The sequence below is a fragment of the Rhinoderma darwinii genome, chromosome 10 (assembly GCF_050947455.1).
Source record: "Rhinoderma darwinii isolate aRhiDar2 chromosome 10, aRhiDar2.hap1, whole genome shotgun sequence".
NCBI lineage: Eukaryota > Metazoa > Chordata > Amphibia > Anura > Rhinodermatidae > Rhinoderma > Rhinoderma darwinii.
Window position 1 is genome coordinate 17237013 of NC_134696.1, and position 19381 is coordinate 17256393.

The following is a 19381-nucleotide window of genomic DNA, read 5'->3' on the forward strand; positions in this document are numbered from 1 at the left end:
GCCAGTATTATAGTAGTTATATTCTTGTATATAGGGGGCAGTATTATAGTAGTTATATTCCTATACATAGGGGGCAGTATTATAGTAGTTATATTCTTGTACATATGGGGCAGTATTATAGTAGTTATATTCTTGTATATAGGAGCAGTATTATAGTAGTTATATTCTTGTATATAGGGGGCAGTATTATAGTAGTTATATTCCTATACATAGGGGGCAGTATTATAGTAGTTATATTCTTGTACATATGGGGCAGTATTATAGTAGTTATATTCTTGTATATAGGGGGCAGTATTATAGTAGTTATATTCTTGTATATAGGGGCAGTATTATAGTAGTTATATTCTTGTACATAGGAGCAGTATTATAGTAGTTATATTCTTGTATATAGGGGGCAGTATTATAGTAATTATATTCTTGTACATAGGGGAAAGTATTATAGTAATTATATTCTTGTATATAGGGGGCAGTATTATAGTAGTTATATTCTTGTATATAGGGGCAGTATTATAGTAATTATATTCTTGTATATAGGGCCAGTATTATAGTAATTATATTCTTGTACATAGGGGAAAGTATTATACTACTTATGTTCTTTTCCAAGGGTCAGTGTTATAGTTCTTGCTGCAGAATGGCAGCTTATAAGGAGGGCATTACTGGGTGACAAAGAGCACAGGAGAAAGCTCTTGCCAGGGTAGAGAGAATATGAAATTTGTTCTTCTTTCTAAGGCATGATGGAAAGGACATTCAGAAAAAAATATTTATTCTACATAGTCTCTTTTCTTAATCTTGTGGATTCCAGATTCCAGTTTTACAAAATAAGAAGTGTTTATAATTTTTTGGTTTTAGACAACTTACACTTATCACAATGTTTTCCTCTCCATCCTGTGGGACAGTCACAGGAACCAGTAATGTGGTGACAGGAATTACCGTATCGACATTCACATTTTTCCAGGCACTGGACTCCAAACGTCCCTGCTGGACAGGCTGCAACATAGAAATGTTACGTAATATTATCTATAGATTATCAGTGGATATAATGCAGCAGGGATCACAGGACAAAGTGACAATCCCATCTTATATAAAAGTTACTACATGGGTTGTGTCATCTGTTTACTTTACTGTTAGCTGATGTTTAGCTCTGCATCAAAACCTATTGTCAGTGACTCCTTCTTAGCTGCATTACTTATTGGAGTTTGAGGTAGTCTAAAATCCACCTCCAGTTTTAGTACAGGCTCAGGCTACTGCTTGGTCCCTCCCCAATGCTGTACACCAGGGGCGATACAGGGGGTGCAGAGGTAGCAGTTGCACCCATGCTGGTGCCCAAGGGCACCCTCTGCCAAATAAGAAGACACCAATATTATAAATGTCATGTGTTAGGTTGGGGGGCCAAGGAGCTTTAGCTTACGCCGCTGCTGTACACTACAGCTCTGCTTGTTCAGATTGGCTGCTGTGTATAAGCACTAGCCCACCACAAACTCACCAAGAAGTGACTTGTAATGATGGATGATAATAAACCGTATACACCACCCCCCCAGAAAGAGCTGTATCTCCCATGACAGGTTGTCTTTTATTTTGTACCTTCACCCACCTGTCTGACAAGATTCTCCAGTCCACCCTGCTGGGCACATACAAGCACCTGTTCCATGATCGCATAGTCCGCCGTTTTGACAAGTGCAGTTTTGCAGACAATTGTCTCCATATTTTCCTGGAGAACATTCTAGAACATCAGAAAATCAGATGTAAAAGGTCACGGATTCTCCACACTGGTCATAACTGATGTAGTAAGTATTCACAGAACCTAGGTATTTCCTTAGCAGTAGGATTACTACAGGGTGTAAAGAGATGACTACAGGGTGTAAAGAGATGACTACAGGTTGTAAATGGATGACTACAGGGTGTAAAGAGAGGACTACAGGGTGTAAAGAGAGGACTACAGGGTGTAAAGAGATGGCTACACGGTGTAAAGAGATGGCTACAGGGAGTAAAGAGATGGCTACAGGGAGTAAAGAGATGGCTACAGGGTGTAAAGAGATGGCTACAGGGTGTAAAGAGATGGCTACAGGGTGTAAAGAGATGGCTACAGGGTGTAAAGAGATGGCTACAGGGTGTAAAGAGATGGCTACAGGGTGTAAAGAGATGACTACAGGGTGTAAAGAGATGACTACACGGTGTAAAGAGATGGCTACACGGTGTAAAGAGATGGCTACACGGTGTAAAGAGATGGCTACACGGTGTAAAGAGATGGCTACACGGTGTAAAGAGATGACTACACGGTGTAAAGAGATGACTACACGGTGTAAAGAGATGGCTACACGGTGTAAAGAGATGACTACACGGTGTAAAGAGATGACTACACGGTGTAAAGAGATGACTACACGGTGTAAAGAGATTAATACAGGGTGTAAAGAGATTAATACAGGGTGTAAAGAGATTAATACAGGGTGTAAAGAGATGGCTACAGGGTGTAAAGAGATGGCTACACGGTGTAAAGAGATGGCTACACGGTGTAAAGAGATGGCTACACGGTGTAAAGAGATGGCTACACGGTGTAAAGAGATGGCTACACGGTGTAAAGAGATGGCTACAGGGTGTAAAGAGATGGCTACAGGGTGTAAAGAGATGGCTACAGGGTGTAAAGAGATGGCTACAGGGTGTAAAGGGATGGCTACAGGATGTAAAAAGATGGCTACCGGGTGTTAAGAGATGGCTACAGGGGGTAAGGAGATGACTACACAGTGTTACGACATTGCTACAGGGGGTAAAGAGATGACTACATGTTGTAAAGACATGACTACAGGGTGTAAAGACATGACTACAGGGTGTAAAGACATGACTACAGGGTGTAAAGACATGACTACAGGGTGTAAAGACATGACTACAGGGTGTAAAGACATGACTACAGGGTGTAAAGACATGACTACAGGGTGTAAAGGCATGACTACAGGGTGTAAAGACATGACTACAGGGTGTAAATACATGACTACAGGGTGTAAAGACATGACTACAGGGTGTAAAGACATGACTACAGGGTGTAAAGACATGACTACAGGGTGTAAAGACATGACTACAGGGGGTAAAGAGATTTCTACTACACAGGGTAAGGCTACAGCTGATTATTTTTATTATGAGGAATTACGCACCCAGTTCACACGCCAATCCCGTCCAACCTTTAGGGCAAACGCAGCGACCTGTGATGTGATTGCAGGCTCCTCCGTTTCTACAGATACATTGCTGAATACACTTCTCTCCATAGAAACCATCTTGACAAGCTGGGGAAATACAAGTGGATGTGATATTTGTTTAATATCAGTTTATTTTTATTGTAAAATAGGACTATACCTTTCTGATGTGGAGCATGAAATGGGAAAAACCCACTGGTGACGTTGCAGAGTTGGATTGCCCTTGGTCAGTGAGACGACATCAGACAATTGTAGATCAATGATTAAAGCTGAACATGCAGGTTATACATATGGAGGGAGGTAAGAAGTTGCCATTAGCGGCCCTGAAGCCTCACAGTCCCCTCTCTCTTCTGTAATGATCATAAAGGATCAGTAAACAGCAGCGGCGTAGCTATTGGGGGTGCAGAGGTAGCAGTTCAGGCACAATGGCTAATAGTCTGCCGTCTGATATTCTGTCATCTGTACGGGGCAAGGTCCATGAAAACGGCAGCTTTCTGCAAGGGAACATTAAACGGGGGGGGGGGGGGGCAAACTTGGCAAATGCCGAGGGGCCTAAATGGTCCCAGCAGTAACCGGACCGTGGAGAATTTTCCGCTTCACGGTGTGTTCCAGTATTTCATGTACACTGAGCCCGTCATAAAGAGAACGGTGAGGCTGGTAAAACACACAGTCCAGCGGTTAACACCTTCACTGCCCTAGACCACCAGGGACGTCACCTGGAGTATTATTTGGAAACAGAATATTTTGGGCACTGTATTATATTGCCACTATATGGTAGAATTTTTGGGCAACATGCAGCGTTTTTTATATGGGTATGGCATGGTAGTGTTATGTTTTATTACTTGGCCATTGTTTGGGGGCATAACTTGTGTACTTATTGGCAGTGTTATGTGGGCGCTGTATGCAAGTATTGTTATTATTTGGATACAGTGTGATGGTATTATATGCGCATTATATGGCGGTATTATATATGTACTGATTGGCAATATTGTATGGCCACTGTATGGAAGTATTATTTGACATTGTATGATGGTAATTTGGTATAAATATTATAGTGTATTCGTATGTCTGTCTGTGCAGCTTTTGATATTACAATAAAAAAACTGTATAAAAATGGCGGTCAGGGGTTCTACGTCGCCTTTTGGCCAGGCTCCCATTTTCTCCAACACCAGCCTTGATGGGTGTTATTAGTTACACTGGTTTTTGGTAAGGCTCCCAGACGTACGCCTTGTTATACGATATTATGGGAGAGGTGGAAGAATCCGTACACAACTAAGTAGAATAGCGATTCAGGAGCCTGGGAAAGTTGTGTGATAACGGACTTGGCTGTCATTACCGAGCCCACATTGGCTATCACCTAACATTCCCAGATACAGATAAATTAGAAAAGGGCCGAATGCAGCTGAATTGCAATACCAGCTACAGCCCAAGGACAAGGGTGGCGCTGTTACTGGGAAAAAAACACAAAAACACTTTTGTCTAATCTCATACAACCTCCTCAGGGACAGAATGTTTTTGCTTCCCGAGTCTAGACTTACCTTGCTCGCACCGTGGTCCAGTCCATCCCGGTGTACAGACGCACGCCCCGTTGACGTGGTGACACTTGGCGCCATTATAACACAGACACGTCTCTTTGCAGCCTCTTCCGTATCTGTTCTCCTCACATTCTACAAGGTAAAAACATGAGATATATTACAAGCGAGAACTTTATGAACCAATAAATATTCTCCAAAGCAACTGATGACATCACCGATTTTATTTTCTAATCGTCTTAACAAAACGGATACAACTGGTGACCGTATTCCTTCATCTACTGACACTGCCCCAGCCGTTAACACGCCATTCAATCCACCTGATTCCCGGCGCTGTATATACGTGGCATGGCGGGCACGGACCATTTCAGCTGCAAGTTCGTGGCTGGAAAAAGTTGAACATCAGTAAAATAAATTATCTGCATGTCAAATAACTTACTGTGGTTGCATGAAGGTCCTAACCAACCGTCCTGGCACGTGCAGGCCCCAGTAATACGGTTGCAGCTGGCGCCATTGGCGCACTGGCAGCTGTTGGCACAGTCAGTACCGTAGAATCCTTCTGGACATGCTGTAATAAGGTTACAAGACAGAATAGTGAAGGCCTTTGATGCTTTAGACAACACTTTATTAGGGCAATGTTTAGCTTCAAGAGGGGGCTCATAACTTGAAGGGCCCCCCAGGGGCAAACGCAAGATTTTCCAAGCAGGGTTTCCAAGCATGTTGGTGTCCATAGTCGAGATGGCAAAATGTGTTGCAGGGACGTAACCTATGAGGGCAAGGGTGTACTTACTTTGGAGCAGTGATTTGCCAGATGTTGGGCTGTCAGAACATGTTGGGGGTTGTAGTTTTGGATGTAGACCACTGCTTTATAGTATGTATGCCCTTTTTGTACTTGTTGCTATTATTCTACACTCATCTTCTCATGTTGTGCTGAACGTTGAAACCAAACGGCTCTGCTAAATGTAACGCAGCTTTTATGTTCACGCCATGACTGAAATACACGATGATCGGCTGCGCGGCACAAAACCAAAGAACAGTCGTTTCCTCCATGTGACTAATGTTCTCAGTATCTGTCACTCTGTCATTATGCCCAAGGCAATCACTGGGAGCCCGAGGCCTAGATGAACGTCTGAGACCCCCTCCCCCAGTCTCCTTATCTGAACCATGAAAGAATCAACCATTCATCTACTTACCGATCTCACAGTAGGTCCCTCGCCAGCCTGGGGCACAGGTGCAGGCTCCACTCACATGGTCGCAGAGGGCCCCATTTTCACACTGACACTGGTGCCTGCAGTCTGAACCATACCAGCCGGCCGGGCACTCTGTCAGGATAAAGAGGAATTCCTGATGATGTAACGGGCATTGAAGATCAGATTCTGGCAGCGCTATGTAATGTCAGTACTGTAGGGTTACACCCATGAGATTTACCCCATTGGCAAACCAGGCACATGCCTAACGCGGCAGAGTTTCTGGGGAAGCATATAAATGAGATTATGTTCTTGTTATGTTGTTTTTCCCTTCTTTTATCTACTTGGAAAGGAATTAGGGTACAGAAAGGAATGGGGGGTTTGGTAATCAGAAATAAAAATGTTGGGGGCATTAATGCAAGAATTATTATAAGGCTGGGTAAACCATTGCCTTACAGTGCCCAAACTATAATGTCACGCGCTGCCAAGTAACTGCGCCAGACCCTGCCCAAGTAATTCCGCAAGACCCTGCCCAACTGCGCCAGACCCTGCCCACGTAACTGCGCCAGACCCTGCCCACGTAACTGCGCCAGACCCTGCCCACGTAACTGCGCCAGACCCTGCCCACGTAACCGCGCCAGACCCTGCCCAAGTAACCCCGCCAGACCCTGCCCAAGTAACCCCGCCAGACCCTGCCCAAGTAACCCCGCCAGACCCTGCCCAAGTAACCCCGCCGGACCCTGCCCAAGTAACCCCGCCGGACCTTGCCCAAGTAACTCCGCCGGACCCTGCCCAAGTAACTCCGCCGGACCCTGCCCAAGTAACCGCGCCAGACCCTGCCCAAGTAACCGCGCCAGACCCTGCCCAAGTAACATACCCACATTGTGCATGCCACAATCACTTCTGGGTAACTTAAGTTGTCCTTCCTCCTTGGTTCTTTCTAGAGTTCCCTGTTGCCAGAAATAAAACGAGTGCAGCAAGGAAGTAGTCCATCCTGAGAGCCTCCCAGGGGGTGGGTCTATGAGATTGGGGTACATACATCCGGTGCGGAGGTGTGTAGTAATATCCCTTGTGTTTAGTGGTGACCAGTGATGGATCATTTCTTGGCTTCTAGTGGATGATATTAGATTCTCTGGTGTACTCTAGTGTACAGTGGGGGAGGGGAGTGGAAAATTCACTGATGGCTCTGAGGGTTGGGACTAATGACCTTTCTGGGGCCCCGGAGTGAGTCCTTGAAGCAGTTCATCTGATCAGGGAGTCTGTTGGGTGCTTAGGAGTAACTGACAATGGAGTGGAAAGTTTCGGCTTAGGTGGTGACCCCATTTCTCGCCTGATGTGATCCGGCGCTAAAAAATTATAAGTCAGGCTGCATGACCTCCAAATCCATTGCGGATTCAGTAGAACAGTCCTAGATGACCGTGCCGGTGCAGGTAGAGGGCATAATATACACACAACCTCTGACTGCTCACCGGAGGCTTCCTGGCTGTCAGCGGATACAGAGTATGGGAATCTGGCGCAGTCATGGACAGTACGTGCAATGGTGGGACCGGTGATACTCTGGCCACTGACATGGGGTAGCCCCATTTGATCGGGGAATGGGAGGTGGTTAGCATATTAAGCACTGCTAGGACTGGCACTATTGTAAGGAAACTGATATTGGTTGGCACAATAAGTTTTCCTACTTCTCACCCCAAACACTGGAAGGTAAAACACGACCATGGTTGTCAGGGAATGCTGGGACTTGTAGTAATAACGGGTTAGGAAAATACCATTGTAAAGAGGAATGAACGTACTCTGCTCACATCGCCTTCCAGTGTACCCGGATTCGCAGACACATTCGCCCGTCGTAGGGTTACAGCCCCAGTCTCCGTTGCTGCAGTTGCAGCTATTGACACAATCGGCGCCCCAGTGTCCGCTATCACAAGCTGCAAAGGAAGGAAATGTTAGAAGCCTCGGACTATCAAATTTACCTGTGAGATACAGAAGGTCCAATAATCCAGAAAATAAGCAATCTGATAGTCTGGAAGCAAAAGTAATTGATTGTGGTTTCCGGACTGTTGGTTCTGGATGGTGCCGCGACGGCGTTAATGTAACAGTAATGTAAAGTATCGCTCCATGTACCTCTCCTGCAGTTGTGTCCTGTAAATCCAGGTGGGCAAGTACATCTGCCAGTTAATGGGTCACACTGGCCGTCATCTTGACAGAGGCATCGTGACTGGCAGCCATGCCCAAACCAACCAGTGGGGCATCCTATAGATAAAATATATATAGATTTTTTTTATATACTGTCTTCATTTTTTGTTTGTTCAGGAGTCATACAGGCACCAAAAAACAGCATGAAGGCGGATATGGGTAATTGTGCGGATATGGCCTCTATCACATAACCAATAGGGTTGGTCACCCAGCTTTCTACAGACCCTGAGTGGCATGTACATCTGCCTTGTTACACCCCCTTCCACTCCCTCTGTCTGTGTAAAAGTTTCCGCTATTGCGGCAGTTCTGGAATTCTATTCGTGCATCAGGGGGATCAGGATGAACACGCTAGAAGTTGGAATTGAACATTATGATCATCATCTATAGTCAACGGAGGCTTCATTTGCACCGTACAACGGTGAGTTTCTTTACAGAGGTGCGGCTTTGTTACATTGTGGTACTTACTGTCCCTGCAGTGGTCCCCTGTGTAGCCTGACCCGCAGATGCATTTCCCTGTGGCGGGGTCACAGCTGCCATTATTGTCACACGGCGGGCAGACCTCCTGACAGCCGTCCCCCCAACGTCCTATGGGGCAATCTGCAACAGACACACAAGAATGGGAAGTATTTACAAGCTCAGACCACGAGGCCACTTGTTAATTCCTCGGCTCTCACCCCGGCTCCAAAATGCTGCTTGTAAATCCAGAACTGAAGCTGAGCCAAAAGAAGAACTTAATGCGACTCCTGTTAACTGCTCGCTTGTCAGGGTCGGAGTAGTGACACGAGAGGCGGTGCGGGTACAATGGGACCATGATGCTTTTCTGCAGGGTGCTGAAGTCAAAACCCACCCAACCTAGAACAATCACTAACCATAAGGGGGTGGGTGAGTGACAACCACTAGGATATGAATGGTCATTCCTGTTTGGAGGGACACCTTAAAGGGGTTGTACAGGATTAAGAAAAACATGGCTGCTTTCTTCCAAAACAGCGCCTCCCGTGTCCAAAGGGTGGGGGAGATATTGCAGCTCAGCCACGTTCAGTGCAATGTAGTAGAGCTGCAATACCAGACACATCCTGTGGACAGGTGTGGCGCTGTGTCTAAAAGAAAACAACCATGTTTTTCTATTGATGGTTAAAGAGAAGCTCCATAGTGAGCAAATATCCATTCTAGTATCTCTTCATCGCTATTGTAAGACTTATTTTTCAGTTCTGTTTTACTCTACGTAGTACATGAAACTAATTTGAAATGAAAAATAAATCATGCTGCAATCTGGAAACCGTCAACAAGCAGGCTAATTGCTGCAAACAGATCCATTTATTATTTGCTGTGCGTTCCTATTCACTGAACTGTTCCGAATTGGCCGTGTATCTGATAAATTCATATAATGGGGTTGCAAGAGATTATAAAAACATGGCTGCTCTCTTCCAAAAACAGCGCCACTCTCATACATTGGTACAGTCTGGTATTGCAGTGGAGACCCATTTGCCTGGATACAGCATCGGTGCTTGAGTCTCAGCTGCAATACCAGACACAGCCAGCAAACAAGAGAGTGGCGCTTTATTTTTGGGAAGATAGCAGCCATGTCTATAAAATCTCAAAAATCCCCTTTACCTCTGCATCCCACTAATTACCACAGGGGTGCCCCACTTTGGGTATTCAAATGTTAATGACATCATATTGGAGGGCTTAAATGAAGGGGTGTCGCTTAGTTTGACTGTCAGAATTGCAGGGAAAGTTTTTGCCTGCGGGGTCCCTACCAGACAAAAAGCAGACGAAGCCCCAGATGGGACAACCCCTTTAAGGAGTGGGTTTAGTCGACCTTTTCAACAGGAGTTGAAACCTTCGGACACTAATGGGACAACCCTGGAGGGGGGAAAAGAAGGAGCAAAGACAACATGGGCACCGCATTATTGCAATCTTTTTGGATTATGATCTGGGATACAACAGGATTAAGGAAGAGGAGCGTATTAAGGGGCTAGTATTTTTAATTTTATGATATTGCCCTTTTAAGGCACGCTGACAATTGCTTTCCTCTAGGGATGTGACTGGTGTCGACTTTGCCTTGTATCTGCGCTCATCTTATAATAACGCACCGGAGCCGCCGCAGTTATATTACGTGACTAAAAAGAATCTCACAAAACCCAAAAATTCCCTTCAATCCACAACTGGCAGCAAAACTAGAGCGATCCAACCCGTCTGCTCAATAAATCACTCCTGAGACGTCAGATGTCACCGCTGCTAATTCCCTGATTTAATGGGGAGATGAAAGAAATAACCACATTTATCTACACAGTGGGGGGGGGGGGGGTGGGTATATATATATATATATATGGCATATTCTGTCAAGTGGCTCCGCAGCACTGTTGCGCTATTGTTTTCCTCAGTAGATTTGCTTGCGTTTACTGGTATGAAATACATTTATGATAAAATTGCCAAAAATGCACTTGAATTTCTTTAAAAAAATAATAAGAATTAAAACTATCCATAGTTTTGTGATGAGATGTAGGACTATGAAGGGTTAATATGGCACCTGTCAATAGGACAACAGGTCAGATCCCTGTCAGACGTTAAGCAGCACATTTCGTTTGTCTTGAGAGACAAGAGAGGGTCGTACTTACTATATTTTGCCACCTGGGAGAAGAGGAATGAGAAATTGAAATGGAAACAGTCAACATGTAGGTTAACTGTTGCTAATAGATAACATTATAGGTTGCGTGTCTTTGCTGCTTTGAGCGCTAGGGTGTACTGTTCTGAAAGGGTTTTGGTTCTAGTTAGCACGTTAATTCTTTAATGACAAGGTGAATGGTAACATCATACATTTCTAGGAGGAATAACAGAGGAACGGCAAAACACAAAGTTCTAAGAAAATTTGTTCCAGAATTGTTATTTCATGTGGAATACAAGTATTTAGTAAAATAGACATGTCAGGAGAGGTGACCGGTCTGTGCCAGTGAGGATTTTTCATGATAATGTATTTAGCAGATATAATGCAATAATGTCACCACAATGTTTGCCTCCTGTTTACCTGTGGAGCAGTCTGATCCAGTTTTACCAGCTGGGCAAATGCAAGTTCCATCCACATGATTACACGGAGCTCCTCCACATGCGCAGGACTCTAAACAGTTCAGTCCATGTGTTCCTGCAGGACATTCTGTGTGCAATGCAAATATATCAATAATAATAATAATATAATAAAATATAATAATAATCACAGTAATAATATAATAATAATATAATAATAATAATAGTAATAATATAATAATCATAGTAATAATATTATAATAAAATAGAATAGTAATAACAATAGGAATAGTATAAAAATATAATAATGATAAAATAGAATAATAATAAAATAGAATAATAGTAATAATAAATCATAATAAATAGTAATAATAATAATAATATAATACATTGTGTAATGAAGCAGGCTGTGCAGTCTACGAGCAGAACATTTGCATGGACAGTAATGTCTGGAATATGACTCCAAACACCCCCGAGGTTGAGTCCATGAGCAACACAACAAGATCCCCGACATAGAAATAAATAGAAGAACATTCTCCCTGTTCTGTCCTGTTCTACCTATTGTAATGTTCATGACCCGGACGCCCCAGGACACAAGTTGTATCCATAAGAGAATCACTCAGCCCACAGCTCACACTATTAAACCATAAAGATTCAGTCAGCGCTTCCTTACTAGAGGATGAAGTATAGATCTAGGTCATTTATCCCTCCACACGGCACTAAAGCATTTTAATTGAAATTGAATTACTGAGGTCTGAATACAATCAATGCTCCCCGAACGTGCCGTAAAAGTAAAGTAATCCCTGAACTTCCGGAGAAAACTTTTCTTAAGTTTGTATGCAACAATCTAATTAAAGGGCTTGTCCACAAATCTCATCCACGCGCTGCGTAAAAATTCTGACCAGAAATTGGTCTGCGGTGCGTATTTTTCGGACCGCAGCATGTCCATTCCTGCTGCGGAAAGTGGACAGAGTTGCTGCGTTTTTTTGAGGAGAGGCCTCCATCTCCCAACATTGAGAAAAACGACAAAATTTAAAACGCAGGAAATGGTGCGCTTTCGAAGCAGCGGGAACTCTGCTACTTTCAACAAAATCGCTGCAGAAATTTTCCGCAGCAATTCCGTTACATGTGGACAAGCCCAAAGAGGACCTATTACCTCTCCTGACAGGTCTGTTTGAGTAAATAGTTTTATTCCCCATGAAATAAGAATTCTGGAGCTTTTTGCTTTTTTTCTGTGTGCCGTTCCTCTGTTATTCCTCTTAGAAATTTATGAATAAATTGACAACTGGGTATTACCAGTTGGGGGTGTGTCCCTACCCAGACTGACAATGTCCAATCAGTGATGACAGAGTGAGACTGTGCAGGGACACGCCCCTTTGACAATGGGAATGGTGACACCCAGCTGTCGATTTATTTATACATTTCTAAGAGGAATAACAGAAAGCGTGTGTATAATGCATCAGATAAATAAAGGTTTACGTTTTGAGTAACTTTCAATGCCCTAAGTTCAGTGCCAATACTGCCCTGAGCCAACGACTAAGTGATGGCAGACAGACTGGTTCCTAAGGATGTGCTGTGTGATCACGCATTGAAAAGACCCTAGCAACCAGACTGTCAGACATGAATCAGCTCTAAGCTCTTTGGTTCCCGTGCTGAGATCAGAGTTGCTTGTCAGGGGTCATGTCATGCAAGGTCATATCTCAGTCTTAAAAATTTTGGCCAATTAACCCTCAAAGGACATTGGCCGTTTTACCGGATCAGTCTCCGCACCTATTGCATAACACATACATAACCAGTTCTCTTCCATTGTACGTGTAAATGTTACCTTGGTCGCAGTTTTCCCCGTGGTATCCCTGCGGACATTGCTTGAGACACTTCCCATTTGTGTGGTCACAGGACGTGTCTCGCTGGCAGGTGCATTTACTTTTGCAGCCAATTCCATAAAATCCAGAGTTACATTCTATGAAGGTGAAGAAACGTTCAGTGACAAGTCATTTCTTACATATAACATTGCTCTACGGCTGAATAATGGAAGAAGGGCATCAATTCACTTTCAACCTTTGGCATACAAGACAGGGTTAATTCCTGCCGCCACTCACATTTCCCCGTTTAGGAATACCCGGGGCTCACAGTATACAGCAGCAGGTGCCAAGTTCACAGTCGTTAAGTGGGTTAACCGGGATTAGAAAAACATGGCTGCTTTCTTCCAAAAACAGTGCCCCACCTGTCCATGGGTTGTGTCTGGTACTGAAGCTCAGCTCCAAGTGAAAGAGACTGAATCACAATACCACATACAACCCATGGACAGGTGTGGCGCTGTGTTTGGAAGAAAGCAGCCTTGTTTTTTTTAATCCCGGACAACCTAATTAGAAAGGGGTCGTCTCATGAAGACAACGCCTTTTATATAAGAAGCCAGCGTGGCTTCTCTCACCCCCAGCGATCAGATGTTATTGACGGGGGAGCTGTAATCAGCCACACAACGTAGCATGTAATGCAAGGACGCAACGGGACCGCCAGAGCTGGAGCCGCTCTCTAGAGCGGCTCTCCGTTATGGCACATAGACTGGGGTCCCCCCTCTATGACGTCCTGATGAGAAAACCCCTTTAAGGAGGCACATTATTTTCTGTTTTCTGGCCACCAGGTGGTGCTACGTTATTATATTGCGGCACCACCTAGTGGCAGCAGATCAGCCATGCATAGCTGGAGCCAGCTGAGAAGTTGGCAGCTGTTTAAAAGTGGTGAATCCCAATTTCATCCACATTAAATTGAAGCCAGGTAGAATTTGCGGACCCTAACCATCATGACCGTGGAATCATTGCGCCGCGAGGCGACTTCTATCATCAAGGAACTCATTTGTTCCTTATTTTGAAACAAAGCAATTGTCTGGCAAGAAGTGATTGGTGCCTTGTCTTTGTTACGTACTATGGTCACAGGATGCTCCGTGGTAGCCCGGTTTACAGGTGCACATCCCGTCCCCTTTACCGCACTCCAGTGTATTGCTCTGCACACAGGCGCACTCTTTGGAACAGCCGGGTCCATACGTCCACTTTGGGCAAGCTAGAAATAGAAATGATAAGAAGTAACATACTTAGGTCAATTATTTACATTGGGCAAATATTTTATGGGCAGCGGCGCTCAACATTTAGCAGCCTGGACCAACAGCCACAGGGGATTCTTCAAGTCAGCGGCTCAGTCCATGAAATGAAGCCATGAAAAGATGACGTGGTTTATAATCTACTTCTATTATCCTGTGAGCATACATTTTATCTCCCCCTCCTTTCTCCCCCTACTCAGAGGCAGCAACTTACACCGCTGGTCTGACTGTAATTCGTCCTAAGCAAAAGCCCCACCCCTCTAGCATTAAGACCCACCCCTCTAGCATTAAGACCCACCCCTCTAGTAGTGTGCCTCACCCTTATAGTAGTGAGCACCACCCCTCTTGTATTAAGCCCCACCCCTCTGGTACTAAGCCCCACCCCTTCATATCACCTAAAACATGGAGAAAACCAAGGTGTGATAGTACCCTGCTTATTTCCAAGATTTCTACAAGATTATTTGTTTGCTTCAGGATCTTGCTAATGCCCCTACTGACTAACAAATAGGCAAGTAGGGACTATCCAGGACTTCTGGGACCACTATCAATCAGCACAGTGAAGGGGTTGCGGCACTGGTATGAGAGAGGCATCCCCTTTATAATTTACATAGGATAGGTTTAGTGGCTGGACTGTACGAGTGGACGTGCCTGGTACTGCAGCTCATCCCATGTGAGCGTTGCGGCCGGTTCATTGTGTTGATCTGTGACAATGAAAGAGGTTGAACTGCCGCTGACCAAACATTGAGGGTCTGTCCTAAGTTTAGACTATCAATGTTATAGTCTAGGCTAGGAGAACTTTGGTTTCCCACAAGATAAGGATGTGTCTGGGCGCTGCTTATCTTTAGATAATTGACATGCCTGTTCTATGGGGGACTCAGGCAAGATGTATGTTGATTGTTTTCCTGTTTTTGTGCTTCATATTAAAGAAATGCCGACGGTATATACTGAATATCATAGAAGCAATGCTATGGGTTTATTTTCACATCACATATAAGAAGTGGAAAATAAGATTGCGGTGTAGACCGATCCTATGATTTTCAGCACCTCATACTGTATATGATTGACATATCAGTGCTGTGTAGTTGGGGATGTAGGACGAGAATGACTCAGTATGAATCACTGGCACACGACATGCAATATCCAGGAAGCGGCCTCACCTAAGTGGCAGTAACGTCCGTAGAGACCGGCCTCACACAGACAGGCTCCGTGGATCATGTGGCATCGGCCCTTATTGGCGCAGTTACATTTTTTCTTACAGTTTTTACCATAATAACCTTTTGGGCAACCTATGAGAAAAGACAGATTCATATTTTAATAAACTGTATGCAGTAAGCTCCCCCTAGTGGTGACAGCAGGCATCCAGAATGACATATTTTAACTTTATGTCAATGCAGGGGATTTAGAGCAAGGAAACAGACAGGATATCAAATTGTTTGTAGCCTGTGTCTGCTACTCCATAGACAGGCTGCTGCAAAAGGTGGCCTGTATCCTGCTGATGGACTCTTATGGCAAAAAAGTTAATTTTGTCCCCACTTCCCTATTCTATTATCAGATCCCTCCAGCACTCCAAGGGGGAAATTCCCATAATAGATGAACATTACGGAATTAAGGATCAGGCTGGACTGAAGTGATACATTGTGTTATGTGTAGTGCAGGGCCTGAGGGGGCAGAGCATGACACAGGGATTATCTATTTGGTGTTCTTTAAGTCCTTGTGTCCTCTGCCAAAGTATAACACAGTTTATCAGTTCTACCCAGTGTTTCCCTTTAAGGCGATTTTCTTTTATATAATAGTAAACACAAAAGTAGCAGAAAAGGCAAAAATAAATAAATAATAATTATTATTTTTTTTAAAAACCTTCAAGAAAACCTGCCACCTCTCCTGACATGTCTAAGTAAATGATTGTAATCCTCATGAATAAACAATTCTGGAGCATCTTTTCTTAGATCTCTACGTTGTGCTGTTCCTCTGTCACCCCTCCTAAAAATGTATGAATAAATGAACAACTGGGTGTTACCAGTTTGGGTTGTGTCTCTACACAGACTGATACTGCCCAATCAGCGCTGACAGAGTGAGACAGCGTAGGGACACACCCCTTTCACGAGGGGAATGATAACACCCAGTTATCAATTTATTCATAAATTTCCAGGAGGAATAACAGAGGAATGGTACAACGCAAAGCTCTATGAAAATATGTTCCAGAATTGTTATTTCATGGGGAATGGAAGTATTTACTAAAATAGAAATGTCGGGAGAGGTGACCAATCCTCTTTAGGCTTTTCAGCTTAGTTACATAGAGATTAGTATTGTGTTATTATTAAAGGGGTTTTCCAGGACTCAATATTAATTGAAGTACAAGATTAAATCTCATCAAGGTTCCCATATAGAGACCTTACCGTCCTCACAGAACTCCCCGCTCACTCCTTGGGGGCAGCGGCACTGGCCGGTGACGGCATCACACGTTCCTCCATTTTTACAGTTACATTTCTGGCTGCAATTCAGACCAAACTTTCCTTCTGGGCAAGCTACAAGAGAGAAAAATAACCAGTATAATCACGAGGAATGGCGGACGGACTGACACCGTGTGAGCCGCATCTGCGAGGTATCAGTCGGACATCTTGTATCTGTTTATTTTTAGGACCATCAGAGCGAGGCAATGATTCATTCATCCGGGTCCTCCTGTCATTATAAAGCAATAGTTTCTGTTCTACGGTGAATTATATCAGGGGGCAAACAAAAAACAAACAAAAACATTTTTAGAAACTCTATTTTTTCGCATTGATGCAGCTCTGTGAGGTCTTTTAATACACAACATTTTGGGGTACATATTTGTTAGGGTTAGGAAAAGCAAAAAAAAAAAAAAAAAAATGCACATTTTTTTTTATATTATTTTTTTTGCTACAGTTATGGGGATACCAAATAGGTAGGATTTATTTATTTTCAAGTGTGTAGATTTAATTGAAAAAATGTTTTGTTTTTTTTTTTAAACTATCTGAACTTTTTGAAGGGATTTTAACTTTACATCTTTATTTTTTACCTATACTGCCATATTTATGCATGCCGGCCGGGGTATTGCGCCTGTGCATAGAAGGCTGCACTGGCATCCACTAAGGCGTACCCCTGTATACCCCAACACATTTACACAAGAGACACCCCCCGGGGCATATACTTACCAATATTTGAATCCAAAACCATGGGACTTATTAAGCCCTGAACCCTTCCACCCCTGGAATGTGCCCCCAAAATTAGCCGGAACACCTATAATAATGCAAATCAGCTTGAACCCGTGGCACTGTATATCAGGGTCTATTTACACTGCCTCTGACAGATGCCACCTCCTAGGCATACAGTGGCATCTCTCACCCATAGGGTACAAAGTAAAAAAACATATACTATGCGGTTTACGTTTTTTTGCAGGACGCAGCTGATTGGAATATCGCGGCAAACTGCGCCACTCCTGGGACGGAGGAAAATTAAAGGATCAATGGGGGCCTATGAATATGTTTGATGTGCCAGGAGCTTTCCCATGCCATGCACTAAGTGGACATTGTAATCGCAGTGTGAATTCAGCCCTACAGCTCCGGACCGTAATCGTGTGGGCACAGTGGTTGTGCCCATGCAATCACCTTGATGTAGTATGTCAGGGTGCCCCAACTACCTCTGCCCCAAGCTGTAGGAAGGGATAATAATACAGTATAGAGGGGACGCCTGATAAAATGGTCATATCAAAGAGGCAAAGGATTTGGCAGTAAAACCTAAATTTCTTTTTCGACGTCTGAAAACTTTTTACAATATAAAAAACATTGAAAGGGAACTCCGGACCCCTCCCCCGCTCCTTAATGGGGCTCATTTAGCTCAATATGTAAGTGGCAACTACAATTGTTTATAATATTGGCAATGGCGACATTAGGCGCCACGAATGCAGATATCCGCAAACGACCGGGATGTTAACACTTTAAATGTCATAAACTCCTTCATGCTAAACTGACTGTAAAGTTGTTCCGCCAATTATTTAAACTAAGCGAATGACCTATAAACACGACACCCAGCGTTCGGGGACGAGAGCCAAAGAAAGCAAACACTTAGTCTGGTGTGATGAAAAACAATCCGTGTAACGCGATGACGGCAAATTTCTAAGTGTGTGTATTCCTACACACGTGAACGGCACGGAGTATATAGGATTTCTGAACGCCATTTTACATCTAGATATTATCGACATATAATAGTAGTGGACTATGCAAATATTTTGTCTTACTTAAGCTGAACTGATCGTCTGTTATACTCTAGTTACATCCAAAGCAGCACACAAAACTTCTCTCGGCTGTATCACACAGTTAACTACCCAATCTCCCTTAGATACGTCCAGACACAGGTACCTCCAACCCTGCATAGGGAAATATAGCAAAGCAAAAGTCTTTTACTGCCAGATTGCAATATTCTGCAGGATCCTAACTGCGTAAGGCCTGGTAGTAGATCAAGGGCCATGCGGGGGGTTTGGCTAAAGGTGAACTTCTCCTTTAAGAAAAATATTGAACATAAAAAAAACCCCACAAATAAAATATTTGTACTGAGCGAGAGAACCGTTCGCATAATTCCTTAATACCGCAACGTTCCCCAAGACAAGGGCAGAAATCCAGGTCTCTGGTGTTTGGCAGGGAGGAAATTTACATTGAATAAGAACCAAAGGTCTTAAAATGTAAAAATAATCTGCAGTTCAGAAAGCCGATCCAAGGAACAGGATATATTATCCCCCCTATTTATAAACATGGAAAGCGCCGAAACGCCAAGGTTATAATACACCAATCAGAAGACGGGACTGGATTCACAGGGCTCTATGGCCAAACCGAAGCAACGGACTGATACAATCCAGACCTCACACCAAACCTTCCATCTACCAGTGACTTGGCTTCTTCAGGATAGAACCTGTGGTCACATTTTACCTCGCAATATATCAATTACAACCACACTCTATCCAAAGGTCAGTAGAAATTCCATTAATCTTTCACCCGAGAGTTTACTTTAAAAGGGTCGCCTGCTTTTTTTTCTGAAACAGCGCCACTCTTGGTCACAGGCTGGTACTGCAGCTCAACAGCATTTAAGTGAAACCCCCTTTAAATGGGACCCTTGGTAGTGTTGGGCAGCATGCGGATATCATAGTAATACAAAAATAGA

General features: G+C 43.8%; 1 protein-coding gene across 2 annotated transcripts in view; it reads right to left on the bottom strand.

Annotated features, from left to right (window-relative positions):
• The window catches only part of MEGF6 (multiple EGF like domains 6), a 224544-nt gene that overhangs the window by 12147 nt on the left and 193016 nt on the right, over window positions 1-19381 (bottom strand). For both annotated transcript variants that reach the window (XM_075839401.1, XM_075839402.1), the window contains 14 exons: window positions 16606-16734; window positions 15367-15495; window positions 14038-14172; window positions 12941-13075; window positions 11120-11245; window positions 8560-8691; window positions 8023-8151; window positions 7695-7826; window positions 5908-6036; window positions 5154-5282; window positions 4721-4849; window positions 3144-3272; window positions 1592-1720; window positions 859-987 (listed from right to left, as the gene is read on the bottom strand). In XM_075839401.1, coding sequence (XP_075695516.1) covers window positions 859-987; window positions 1592-1720; window positions 3144-3272; window positions 4721-4849; window positions 5154-5282; window positions 5908-6036; window positions 7695-7826; window positions 8023-8151; window positions 8560-8691; window positions 11120-11245; window positions 12941-13075; window positions 14038-14172; window positions 15367-15495; window positions 16606-16734 — 1821 coding nt within the window. The remainder of the gene's footprint in view (window positions 1-858; window positions 988-1591; window positions 1721-3143; window positions 3273-4720; window positions 4850-5153; window positions 5283-5907; window positions 6037-7694; window positions 7827-8022; window positions 8152-8559; window positions 8692-11119; window positions 11246-12940; window positions 13076-14037; window positions 14173-15366; window positions 15496-16605; window positions 16735-19381) is intronic.